Source organism: Gymnoscopelus microlampas (assembly GCF_963454915.1).
Source record: "Gymnoscopelus microlampas genome assembly, chromosome: 4".
NCBI classification, from domain to species: Eukaryota; Metazoa; Chordata; class Actinopteri; order Myctophiformes; family Myctophidae; genus Gymnoscopelus; species Gymnoscopelus microlampas.
Window position 1 is genome coordinate 39,093,836 of NC_139941.1, and position 14,293 is coordinate 39,108,128.

At 43.3% G+C, this 14,293-nt stretch overlaps 1 protein-coding gene across 4 annotated transcripts in view; it reads left to right on the forward strand.

The window, feature by feature from the left end:
* Positions 1-14,293, forward strand: part of igsf9b (immunoglobulin superfamily, member 9b) — a 39,926-nt gene that overhangs the window by 7,223 nt on the left and 18,410 nt on the right. For 3 of the 4 annotated variants that reach the window (XM_084055314.1, XM_084055316.1, XM_084055317.1), the window contains exons 2-3: positions 1,582-1,677; positions 4,903-5,109. In XM_084055314.1, the coding sequence (XP_083911440.1) occupies positions 1,617-1,677; positions 4,903-5,109 (268 nt within the window). In that variant the 5' untranslated portion in view covers positions 1,582-1,616. Of the gene's footprint in view, positions 1-1,381; positions 1,474-1,581; positions 1,678-4,902; positions 5,110-14,293 lie in introns of those variants that run through there. The other variant, XM_084055315.1, reaches the window with a different exon arrangement.

A 14,293-nucleotide genomic window follows, 5' to 3' on the forward strand; every position in this document is an offset into this window, starting at 1 on the left:
GTGCATCATTGCAAAAGGGAATGTATAGCACAATAATGATAATGATTTACCTTGTTTTCATAAACAAATTGGCCAAAATCATAATTGAAAATATAAATTGATTAAGTGAGCAGTTTTAGCTCATTGCTTTGGATTTCACTTATCAGTCAGTGTGGTGTGCAGTCACGTCAAGGATAGTTTCCTTTGCACTGGTGACAGGTGACACAACTAATATCGCAGTGAAAATGGGAGCAGCAATTTTTGATGGATGTGTTTTTCATGTCCACTTGGCTACATTGAGCCAGTTTGTGCCAACACCCTACTGCACTTTGACTTTGATTGACTGACTGCTACTTTCAGCACAAACCCCAGTGGCAGTGCCACCAATCCCACGGTTGAGCACAGCAGTATATAGTAGTAGTAGAAAGTATATATTTCTAGCAATCTATTTAGGGATATTTGTATACACAATTGCAGTGATTGCTGCTCAGACTAAATGTGTCACATGATTTAGTGAGTCTGCTCCAAAATGCATCCTTGGCTGTGTCAGCAACTGATATCCCACAAGTACCTGATAGTCTCTCTCTTATATAAATGTAATTCACTTAAAGTAATAAGCTGGTTAAGTGGGGTGAGAAGTAGAATAGTGTAGAGGCAAGCAGGGTTCAATTGTATTTAAAGGTAACAAACTTAAACGCGTGCCTTAAATCCAATTGACTTCAACAAGTTCAACAGTTAAATGTAGCGTTAACAAGCACACAGGCCTGTTCTTGCATACAGTCCTGTATGTCACCTGTCCATTGCTGCTGGTCTATTTAGCTTGAGATAATACCTGTTAATGAGCTGAACAACAGGCTGACCTGTTCTATAAAGACTCCCAGAGGGAGTGCATGAAGCAGTGTGCGCACACGCACACGCGCACGCGCACGCACGCACGCGCACACACACACACACACACACACACACACACACACACACACACACACACACACACACACACACACACACACACACACTGACTTCACTCACTGACTTCACTCACTTCAACTATATGCTCACATCACAAGTTTACAGGTGTAAAGGAGTGGGTGAAATTATTTTCATACAAGATCCCAATGTTTTGCACAAAATATAGTCAAAAGAATAGAGAAAGAAACAAAAGGGGAAAAGTTACATAATAGGACAGCAATATCAAATATACATACTGTACAATGGTGCATGTTCAAAAAGAAATAAAAAAGGAAGAATATCAGATGCACAATCACATCTCTACAACATGCACACGCCCAACTGCTTGCTCATAGCAGAAGGTGGAATAGCTTATTTTCCTTAATCCAACCAAGAGCAGACATGCAATTTGCCAGTGGATTGCGATTACTCAAACTATACAGTTATCTGTTAACCATGAAGTGCAGCTGGAATGTACTGTAGTTTGGCTCCTGGATTAAGAGTAAATGTCAACTTAAAAGATTACATTTGTCTGAGAAGAGATGTGTATGTATGTCCTTATGGGGCACTGATATCTAAATGCACTCAGTCAGATAAAATTAAGTTAACCCTAAATGGACTGGTCTAAATGGAGTGTGTGATGTTGTGTTTCAGGTCGGAAGATGTGTGAGGGAGTGTGAGGGACGGCCATGGGATTGGAGAGACGGTGGCTGCTGGTTGTCACTACTGCTGTAGCCCTCTGTCTGCTAAGTAAGTATATGATTCTGCATGCCCGCATACATCATTATCTTTGCCAGGCTGCCAAACCCGGAGATTATATTTTCACCCCTGTACGAGTGTACTTCTGTCTGTGTGCAGCTATTCTCGGACACCGTTGGATCAATCAGTGTCAAACTTTGCATGCACGCTCCAGGTGGGCTAAACATTTTTGAGATTGGCCTCTATGGTGGCACTATAACACGCTGCTTTACGTTTTGGCCTATAGAGCATAGCAGTGGCGGCTATTTTGTTTACCGGCTCTGGTTCGACCGATAGAAAGCCCATTCATTCAGTCCGTAGAGATCTCAGAAAATATTTATATTAATTATTTTAAGCCTGGAACCAAGCCATCCAGGCTCCTGGTGAATCATAGTGAAGTTACAACTTGTAACTTTGCCTTTTTTTTGCGGTTTTAAATTATTTTTTTACACAGAATTAAATGTTTTGATTCACCAGGAGCCTGGATGACTTGGTTCCTGTCTTAAAATAATACATATAAATATTTTTGGAAATCTCTATGGGCTGAATGGATAGGCTTTCTATCTGTGGAACCACAGCTGGTAAACAAAATGGCCACCACTGCTATTGACCAGTAGGTCATACAATGAATATGTAAATTAATTAATTAATACATTCTTGGATCATGACACAACTCCCCACATAGGCCCCACCCATTTCTGCCTAACTACATTTTCCACCAGTTTGCATTTTCTTCAAAACACACGTTTTGATATTACTCACACAAGTAATAAACGCTAACGTCCACTACGGCTTGCCAACTCGAACGGCACACTAGGCAACGTGTAAGGCCATGCATGGGCTGCTCGCCGCGGCCACTCTCTCACGTTATCGCTCTCATGAGCCTCATGGCCTCGCTGTTGGACACGCCTACCTTGTCGCAACAAACAAAACAGGTGATCCCCTTCCAAACGGCGTCCCCTTTTTCTCAAATTGACTGACCGGCCAGTCCAAAACACTAGTTTCTCAAATTCACTGTGACACATGTACCAAATACATATTTTGTGCTTGTTGACTTGTCACACGTGCCTCTGACCCTGTTTGCCATACAAATATGTGAGGCGTACGTGAAATGTTTTTCTTCTGGGGTCAGCCAGCAGTCACCCCCCCTTAACCCCACCCAACCCCTCTCCTTCAAGCCAAAAGGTTGGGCTTTTCCTCAGTGTGTGTATTTGCTTTACCAAAAGTTCATTGCTTACTCACTTCAAAGAAACCCATGTCCCTTGTCTATATATAGTCTTCTGACAAAGCATTAACCCATTAAGACCTGAGGCCGATTCTACAAATGTCTTCTAAATCAGTAGTTCTCACACATTATCTTGTGTCCTTGTTTGTATTATGTGTATTATGATGTATTATGATGTATTATCTTGTGTCCTTGCTTACTGTAAATCGCTCTGGATTAAGAGCGTCTGCTAGATGCCTAAACTGTAAACATTCAAGATTTTTCCAAAATGCTCAAAAATAGCAGATGTGCAAGCTTGTAGTGCGGCACGAAGTGACGCGCTGTGAGCTTGTATATCTGCTATTTTTGAATAGCCAACGCTAAAATCTAAAATGACCCAGACAGATGCGGTTTTAATGGGTTAAATAGTAGTGGTCATATGTTGATGATGACGCATGTGTTGTGTCTGGCACAGTCAACTTCTTTGGCTTGAATCAGGGAAAGTGAAGAGGAGGGGCTGGGGGGGAAGGGGGGGGGGGTATTAAATGCAAGTGAATGTCAGAGGATAGGGATCAAACCTACTTGAATAACTGGGTCTGGATTTAGATCAATCTGGGATTTATGCTGCCCCCAACCCAAGGCATGCTTCTAGGGGGGGAGGGGATTGTGCAGGTCCGCACACCATGTGTGTACCCCAGGGGGTGGTGAGCGGTGTGCCTGCTGTCCTGCATCAGAGAGCCCCCCCCCCCTGGAGATTAGAGTGCAATCAGCAGGCCAGATGAATTGCAGAGCAAACACCGGCACCCAACCCAATATGTCACACACTCACAAGAGACAGCTCTGACATACAGACATGCAGACTGTGTGTGTGTGTGTGTGTGTGTGTGTGTGTGTGTGTGTGTGTGTGTGTGTGTGTGTGTGTGTGTGTGTGTGTGTGTGTGTGTGTGTGTGTGTGTGTGTGTGTGTGTGTGTGTGTGTGTGTGTGTGTGTGTGTGTGTGTGTGTGTGTGTGTAGTGTGTGTGTGTGTGTGTGTGTGTGTGTGTGTGTGTGTGTGTGTGTGTGTGTGTACTGTAAGTGTACTGTAAGTGTACTGTAAATCGCTCTGGATTAATGCCTAAACTGTGTGTGAGTGGGTGAGAGAGAGAGATGGAGAGAGATTTACATGCATTTTGTACATACATTTCTTTGTTTTGATTGTTTTATTTCACACTTGCTTTGGTATGTATCCCATGCCAATACAGCCCCACTGAATTGAACTGAATTTAAGAGAGAGAGAGAGAGAGAGAGAGAGAGAGAGAGAGAGAGAGAGAGAGAGAGAGAGAGAGAGAGAGAGAGAGAGAGAGAGAGAGAGAGAGGCCCCCAGGTGTGGCTAATGGGATTGCAATGTGTCTTCAAGGCTTTGAACTGATATGATCTTGTCACCAAATGGAACATCGTTGTTTTACATGACTGAGTATTGGGTTTCAACAGAAAACACGCTGGGCAGATCACAGCCACTGCCATGCATGCAGTTCAAAATCAGATGTGTTACAGATACTCACTGTTTAACTCGTCCTTTCAGTCTGTCTATACGTCTATCTTAAGCCTGATTTATGATTCGGTGACAAAGTGTCATGTGATTTGTGCCGTGTGACACACAAACAATATGACGTTACGTGTGGACATTTGTTTAAGTTAACAATAAGTTATTTTTGTTGAGCAACACGTTGCCAAAACATCAGTCAGGCTTTAGCCCCTGGCTGCTTCTCCTGTCTTTCCCCACCCTCACTTGAGGCAACCAAGGTCTTAGGGTTTTATGATCTATTCCCAGAATAGGAAATAGGACCATTTCCACTCGCAACAAGTAACCAAAAGAATTCTAGTGATGGTAATCTGGTCTCTCAGGCACTGTGCTAAATACTTCCACATTTTATAGATATTTGGACCCTTGTGAATCTTGATTGATGTATTTGTTCATGGCTGTTTCAGTGTTTATTGCCTGTCATTCAACCGGTACATGTTTAAACCATTGAAATATGCTGTTTCCACCACAGGTGCGTCGCGAGGTGAAGCATCGTTGGTCCATGCTCGGGTCGGGAGCTCTGCAGAGTTGGCCTGCAGTCTCACTCCCTCTTCCAAAGAAGCCACCAGCCCAAACCTCTTTCCTCTGCATGTGGTGGAGTGGGTGCGCCTCGGGTACAATGTTCCCATCCTCATCAAATTTGGAGTTTATGCTCCACGTGTCCATCCAAATTACAAGGGTAAGTCCTGGCACATGAATTCAATCACAAGCTCCCATAAAAAAAAGGAAAATTAAAAATTAAAAAAAGGAAAAGGAAAAAAACTAAGTGAAAAATGTACATAACAGTTATACATACAGTTACATAACTTAATTGAAAGTTCTAACCTTTCTACAATCAAATATTTTTTCAATCAATCAATGTTTGATTTATTGAATAAATACTTTATTAACAGTTTGCAAGTAGTACAGTGGTACGATTATACAATGGTGCTTGTTTCCAAATCTGCTATTTCCGCTATATTCATACTTTTTAAAATATGAATAGCTGAACCTTGGCACCATAGAACTGCTATCATAACAGTCTGTGTCCCTCAACGGAGTGAAGAGTTCAACCTCAAACATAGAGATTAATTTGATTACAGCTCAAGTGATTTCAGGGGAAGGCATCGGGGTGTCTGTGCCGAAACGTTCAATGTTTTCCCCTTGAAGATGTCTTTGCCTTGATGTGAAGTGTCTGGCTGGGAATGTGAGTAATGTACTGCTGTGGGGTGAGAGCAGTAGGGAAAAGGGGCTACAGTGGTAATTAAGAATGCTGGGTGGTTGGGGGCGTTTTTGAAACAATACCCCCAAATAGGTAATCCATCCTAAACACCAGCCCTGTTATTACCGAGAGTGTTTAGTGTTGTCTGTGTGTTTCCAGACTGCAGAGGTAATGCAGGGGGGGAGAGGGGATGGATGCATTTTAATGGAGGCTGTTAAGGGGGGGTGGGGCAGCTAACAGGGGGCAGGGGGAGTAGGCACGCTGTGTTTGTGTGTGTGTGTGTGTGTGTGTGTGTGTGTGTGTGTGTGTGTGTGTGTGTGTGTGTGTGTGTGTGTGTGTGTGGAGATGGAAGGAAATAGGTCTGGATTAAAGAGAGTGGGGTTAAACTAGGCTTGGTGGAGGTGGGGGCTGGTGGTCTGATGACGACGTTTTATTGGTATTCCGAGGGCTGACCCAGTAAGATTGTTTTTGCTGGAAGGAGGATGGATGAAGCATAGGAAATAATAGAGTTTTCTTACTGGTGTACTATAATCCCGTCATTGTCCCACAAGAGAACAAAAGACAAAGAGGGCCATCACGGCCACGGCCACCCCTTCCTCTCTGCCACAGCCATCACTACTACCAAGACTAATAGGACACCCAAAATTCCATACCCACCCCATCTAGGTCATCGGGACTAACAGCGCTTCCATGCAAGTTGCATCTTATTTAGACGCTGTTGAACCAAGAAGCCCCACTGACATTTTCAAGAGAATCTTTGCCAAGAAAGTGACATCATGACAAACAAGTAGGCAGAAACAACATGAATAGGTCTAGCATTCAGGGACCAACGCTGAACATCTACAGGGGCCATGGTGAGGAACCACAAACGGCCGCAATGGCGTGTCAACAATCCCATAGCCTGATAAACGTGTCATTGTTTAAGGGCACTCATCTGATGTGACAACAGCCATAATGGAGTAAACAACATTATACAGACATGCTCTTGTTTGTAGTTGAAGGTGCTTTTTGATGCCATGATACCTTGGTCATAACCACCTGGCATGAGCACTTGTCTGCTGTGCGCATTAAGCCCCTGTCTGCCTCAGATCCTCATATCTCTTTGCGCACTGGAAGCAGATGGTGGCATGTGAAACGTGTCAGCGCAGTGGGTCTAATGTATGCTTACCCTCAAATTAAAATGTAGGGGGGGATTTCAGATGTAACCACAAGACAGTGGTGCGGTAGGCAACCCTTTCCTGATCTTTGTCCTGGCTTGTCTCTGTTTAGGGATCAAAGAGCAAGGGTTGTATGCAGTGTTCAACAGTTTTGAGAAACATGAAAGTAAATTATATAATTATTTCAAGGAATTGTACTGCTTTGCAAGACAAGACCAAATTATAATGTGTAGCTCATTGTTAAAGTTGTTGTTTGGAGTGGCAGATAGGTTGATCAAAATTATCAATGAAATCGACAATTTTTATACTTTAATATGATTGGCCTAAATTTCTAGCACTTGTTATATTGTCCTATGTGGAAAAGCTGCCAATTTGCGGCGCCCCTGTGGCTCCTCCGTTAAGAGCACAGCCGCATACCACATAATTAAGGCTGCCGCAGCTGGCCAGCGTTTGAATCCAACTCGAGACCCTTTGCTATATCTCACTCCCACTCTCTCCTGCCCTTCCTGTCTCACTGTCACAATCAAAAATAAAGCAGAAATGCTGCAAAAGCCATCTAAAGAAAAGCAGACCAATTCATCACATAAACATCTTTTTACATTATTTACAGTATTTAAAAATGTGTATGATGGCTGTGTCTTTCTCTGCTGTCTGAGGCAAGCGTGTACTCCCATGATGCCACAGGCCACTTTTAGAATGTGACATGAGAAGAATCAATGAGAAGCCGTGTCTTTGACAAGGGGAATGCATCTCAGTCATACAGTACATTTAACCTTCAATTGCATGATAGCGATATCAGGTGTATTTGAGATTGCACTCAGTGCTCAGAGAGTGTCTGCTGTGTATTTGTCACAGAGTGTCCTTCTGTTGACCCCATTAGACACCAGTCTGTCTGAGTACTTCAGCTGTCTGTAATGCTAGAGTTCTAATGGGAATCAGGGAGGTATCAATGCAGACATCCCTTTAGACTCCCTCTTCCACCCTGCATGCCCCGGTGGCTGAACATCAGTCAGCCCACGGCAAAGAGCCTTTTATTGATAGTATACAGTATATTGACAGGAAATGGGGAGAGAGAGACGGGGAGTGACGTGCAGCAAAGGTCTTCGGAACCGGGATTCGAACTTGCGACACACTGTCAGACAGTCTGCAATGCATTGTAGCCTAGACCTCTAGGCCAGCGGTCCTGGTCAGCGGTCCTGGGCAAGGCTGACTGGTTGTCATAGGGTCTGTTCAAATTGTATTTGTTGAGAAAATAGTGTCAGATCAAATATTTCTTTAAATTGGGAAATTGGTAGAGATGGTTTGAATGTAAGTCACCCCTATAGCCCAGTTTATACACTTTTTACTTGAAAAGTTGTTATTTTCAGCAAGCCACATTTTTATGGTTTGATATGCTTCATTGTATAACGTTGTTGCTTTGTGACACGTTGTGAGCTTGTAGATCTGCAATTTTCATAAATTATTACTATTATTATAATGTTTTTTTACTGTGAATGCCCAAATTAGTGACATCAGGTTTATTTATTTCATACTCACATGGCAGTTTTCAAAACTGAAATAGACGAATATTTATGGTATGCATGAAATAAAATTAAAAGCGCAATCTATGCCTGAATCTACACATAAATGGCTTTTTTTTAAAAAGTACATTCTATTTGGCATTAAAAAAAAAGACTTATGAGGAATAGTTTTCGTTTTAGAGATCTGGAAGTGAGTTCTACTTCTGGTTTGCTGATTGGATATTTGGGTTCTGGTAGGGGGCAGTCAGGTTCTGAAGGGGAAATCCAGAAGGCTCAGGGAAAAAAATCCCTACACAGTGTGCTTCTTCTGTCTTGAAGGGTGTGTACTGGGTAGGGTAGTGACAGGGTGAAGTATAAAGTGAAATTGGGCATAACCACTTAAACCCTATGTATTTTGTTGACTGGGGTCCCCCAGGGGCCAATACTTTATGCGTGGCATTGCGATTCGTTGTGACGTGTTGTGAGCTGCTGTTTGGTGGATGTTTGCCTGGACATACCCAGAATAGGGATGCTTCAGGGATGGTTCAAGTGTTTAAGGCTCACACCCCAGAAGTGGCCCAGCAGGCCCATCCCTTGTTTCACAGAATGAGGCGTAAAGACTAGGTTCATTGCATAGCACCCGTGCATGCCTACATGCACACACCAACACATTCCCGCACAACAAATAACAAAAGTCTATAATCCCCCACCAAACCAGTCACGGACTCCACTGAAACTTTATATTGGACTGCAAAGCTTTAGCAAACATGCCTCTATATTTGGCACCACCATAGACAGAAAACTAGCAAACAGAAAGGTGGCAGCTGAAACTGATCACCTTTATCTGCTAACCAGTTTTTCTGCTACAACTGGACTAGGGAGAAAGTCACCACACACAAAAAAAGTGAAGAAAGGATGGCTGGACCTGTAGATCTCATGTTCTCCTGCTCAAAGCGCCTGACTCTTTAACAAAAGCCCTGTTACCTCATCTCGTCATGCTCTAGGTGTGTCCCCAAGGACAGATTCACAAGAAGGTGATGAGATCAGCTCCAATCTTGTGCTTTATTACAGTGTGTCTTCACACACTAAGCCCTATTCTTAGACCCCAGGTCAGTGAAAGTGACTCTGAAGCTCATGTTTCTACTCTTGGGAGTTTGGAGATAATAATTATATAATGTTTAAAGGTAGGGTTGATCTCTTTCCTGTTGTCTCTTCAACAGTAATGCATGAGTATGAAGAGGCTTAAACCCTATACTTAGTTGACCGGGGTCCCCCAGGCCTTTACACTAGATCATCTTGTATTTCCTTCCACACCAAATCTCTTTGCCGAAAACACCTGATCTACATGCTTACACACATCATGCATGGCGCTTTGTGAGCTTGTACATCGGCTATTTTCGCAGAACGTTTTGCTCTCTCCTCAGAATAGGGACTCTACAATTTACAATTTAGGCATTTAGCAGATCATGCTCTTTATCCCGAGTGACTTACAGTAAGCGAGCTAAACTTATACATCAAATGCATAGAGACAGTGTAGTGCATCAGTAATGATTGATTGATTGAATATTTTATTAGGCAAAAAATGTGAACAGCACAATTACATTTATAATACTTTGTCTAAAAGGTCCGTCCAAAAAAGTCCTTGCGGTCTTGTTTCCATTGGGGACATTGGTATTGAATTCATAGACAACACAAAATCTAGGACCATAGGTAAACCAAGAACCTAGAATCAGTTTAAACCAGGGGTCTTCAAAGTTTTTCAGGCCAAGGACCCCTTAGCTGAGACAGAGATGAAGCAGGGGCCCCCACTACATATTGAATAGAATTGTGTCGCAGATTAACCGTTTTCATCAATTTCATACAGTACTTAGCTTCATAGATTGTTTGACAGCACTGTCATCAGTATATGTTGGATTCATATTGTATTATCAGGCTTTTAACCACTTAAAACCGTCAATACGTATAGTAAACTTGATCTTTCACTCTGTACTCGGTCTGCTCTTTTTTCCCCCTCACACCAAACCTCTTTGCCGAAAATAGCAGATCTACAAGCTCACGTGATTTTGTAGATCTGCTATTTTTGGCTAAAGTTCTCCTCAGAATAGCGAGGCTTGGGTAATAATCCTTTCACACAAAGATGTTGAGGACCCCTTGTTGAAGACCCCTGGTCTAAATAGTATAATGTATATCTAAAAGAATTATAATCTGTAGCTTGAAACTATACAAACTATAGGCTGCCAGGTCAACAAATGAACCTGCCATCTGTCTTAAGTAACATGCTATCTAAATGACATATTAATCTTTGCATAAGACTGCATGGTCGTCAAGCCCAGGTCAAGTGCTACGGCCTAAGGTGGAGTCTTCAGATTACGGTGTACTACGCTAGAGTTCAAGTGGTTAAACCTCTGGAATGATGGTCCTGATGGTTCTTCCTATAGCACCTGTTTTCAGCAGCTGACAATTATTAACTAACCCATCATGTAGTAAAGAAAACAAAGTATATGAGGCATGTGCTCATAACAGTTTGAGCTCATTATGTCATTCCATAATTAATGTTTGTTTTAGTTTGTTACAACATGCAATCGTACATTATCTTGTTTTCAGCAAAATCGCTCTGCTGCTACTAACATTTAGCTGACCTGCTACTGTTGTCGAACGCCCACGTGAGGTGTGTGTGTGTGTGTGTGTGTGTGTGTGTGTGTGTGTGTGTGTGTGTGTGTGTGTGTGTGTGTGTGTGTGTGTGTGTGTGTGTGTGTGTGTGTGCTGGTGCAGGGGTTAACCCAGCCGGACAGAGTGAGAGCAGACAGAGTTAACTGTAATCTATCACACGACAAAGAGCTATTCATAAGAGGGTTAAACTGATTAGGGAGACAGGAGGATGGAAGAGGGAAATTTGGGGGAGAGGGAGGGGGTGCTGTCAGTGGCAGGGGGCTGGCCCCAGACTTATGATTGTATTCAAATCAAAACACATCCCACAATGCACCTCTGCCCTGGCTCTCTTATGCACATACGGATGGACAAAGAAAAACAGAGCTGACGCCTCACCGTACAGCATAATCTTGTCTTCCTCCATAGGTGCTGCTGCTATTGTATGATCATATGATGCTGAGTATACACCGCACGTTGCTATTATGTCAATAAGTAGCGTTCGGGAACCCCTCTCTGCAACAATCACAATCCGTTTCCTCGCAACAATAAAGTCTTATCGCAAATCTGTGCAAATCCAAACAACGAGCTAAAGCAGCTCAGTAGTATACGCGATAAGCAATGTCAAATACACTGTCACCTCTCTCATGTACCGAGAGTGCTGTGTGCGCTGTTAGCATTCTTAAAGTTCAACCCAAGGTGAGAAGATTCATGTGGGTAAAATGAAACATGATGTAACCTGGCCCCACTGAGTTTACACACAACTAAGAGCGAGTTCATTTCAAAGGGAAATACAACCTTAAAAAGCCTTGTCCTTCTTATATATTACAGCCCCCAGGCGATGGCTACATAAAAAGAAAAACTGTTATTGAGGAACAGAAACCACGAGACAAGGCTAGCTGTCTGGCAGTGGCACCGCGCTCTGAATCGCTGAGTGATTCCTAGCCTGCCACCCACTGGGAGAGAACCTGACTCTTGCTAATATGAAGAGAGGGCACACACAGTGGATTAACGTTTCCATTTTCTACCCTCGGTTGGCCACGGACCTGTTGGAACAGGGGGCTCATTTTAAGCTAGACTGGAGCTGTCATGTGATATCTACTGGCGGAAAAACATTGAGGAGGATAGACACGGGAATGGAGCAGCAGCTATTGTTTTTTTGCCTCCCTTGTCCTCCCGTAGAGTCTTATGGTGGTAGTGGGTCTGGAGGAGTGGAGTTGTTGGACGGTATGCTAATGCACCGGGGGATTGGGAGGGTGAATGAGTCTGCTGGAGGGTTACGGCTCACTTGGGTCACAAAGGTCGCTCTCCCATTGGTTGTAGACGGTGGATTATCGATTCAAACACGCCGGCTAACCTCTCTGTAACCTTTCATTGAATTCCGTATGGAAGGAAACTGGCGTTTTGTTTTAACATTTTGGTCAGTTGTTTGTCAACTTTAACGGTCCTTTATTGTCTTTTGCGATATTTGTGTGAATAAGAATGTTTCCCAAAGGGAGAAATATTTTTTGCACATTCAGTCAGTGTTCAGTGTTTTAGGATTGCAGTGTACGAGCTGCATGTTGATTTGCATGTTCAAATTAAAATGAAAGCATTTGTCATTCCATGTCAAGGCCTTTGTCTATCAACACACTCAAATGAAAGCAGGCTCCTCTCTTTCTCTCCCTCTCCTTTATCTCGCTCTCTCTCCTTCTGCCTCTTGCGGTGTTGGATTTGTCACAAACCATTTGCCCATTATTTGAATCCAAACATGTCTTTTTTTCTCCGCTTGTAATTTTTCAAATTCGTGGCAGTACATACCCCACCCCCTGTGTGATCGACCCTCCCCTATCCATGTTTGGCCCTGTCGGGTTTCTACGGCAACTGAATTCAAATCTAAACCCTCAGCCCGGGTTTTTTTTTCTTGGTCTCATCTCTATGGTAACCTGAGAGAATGAATGTGTGTGTGTGTGTGTGTGTGTGTGTGTGTGTGTGTGTGTGTGTGTGTGTGTGTGTGTGTGTGAGTGTGAGTGTGAGGGGGGCTGTTCTCTTTGTAGTGATGGACAGGAGGGGAGGTAGAGGGAAAGGGTTAAGTTTGGTGATGAAACTTGAATTCCCCCGTGGAGAGCCAAGGGGGCGGGCCACTCGCCGGATTTTGAAAATCAACATGTTTGCAGTCACAACCACGTGCTTCTGGACCCACAAGGCTGGCTGGTTCAACTTTGCACTGGTCACTCATGTTTGATTCTTGGAATCATTCCAACAGGTGCTGTCAGCCGTAATGAGCTTAAAGTATCCTACAGTACTTAGCCACATGATGATTAGGTGTGTGTGTATGAGAGAGAGAGAGAGAGAGAGAGAGAGAGAGAGAGAGAGAGAGAGAGAGAGAGAGAGAGTGGTTCTGCACATGAAAGTGTTTTTCTCCTTTGCCCTCAGCGTGGTTAACACTTAAGCCCTATATACTTCGTCCTACAACAAATAACAAAAATAGCTGACCCACAAGCTCACGATGCATCGAGTTGTGACGCGTTGTGAGCTTGTAGATCGGCTAGTTCCTCTACTTTTGAAAATGTTAACATCTTTTGAAATGTTTTGACAATGTTTGAAATGTTTTGAATTTGTTTGGAGGATTTCCGTCTGTAATGACATGCTCAAAATAGGGACGCCTGATTGAAAGTCGTTAAATATTATCCCAATTTGGAACAGGCCGCATACACCGTAAAGTCCTGTGAAATAAGGGTAAGGTTAAGTTTTTACGCAAGGGTCAACTTTGACACAATCAGTTAAATGACCACTCAGGAGTGTAGGAAGTGGGCTGAAAGCGCAGGGAGGAGTCCTCATATGCCTCTCTAGAGAGATAAGAGCAAAATGCCTGAAGTTTTCTCCACACCTGTTATCATCTACGTGCACATTTCCTCTATCGTGCCCTGCCCTGTTGTTTAAATGATGTTGACCTGGAATCAAACACTCTTTTTTTTTATGGAAGCTCAAACTGAACACCGCCCATCAAAGGCTGGGTCAGTCGTTGAGGCCAGTCAATCATTAAACCCATCTATTAAGCACAGCAACAGGCCCAGCCAGGAATGCAGGGTTAATTGTTAGCCATTGTTGTGCTTCTCTAACCACAGTGTGGTGTTTTCACCACAGTCTCATACCTCTGAAGGCTCAGGTCCAGCCTCTCTGTAAAACCCAGACAGCCAAATAGCGACGCTTTTGTGTTTCCTGTGATATTGTTGCGGCGTAAGTTCAAAGGTTGAGGTGAGGAGTACATTTCTCCTGTCATATCATTCTGAGGGGAGATGACCTCAGGTGCTGAACTTCAGGATGCACTGTGAAAAGATTCAGTCGTCAGAATACAATTATATTTCCCACATCATGTTT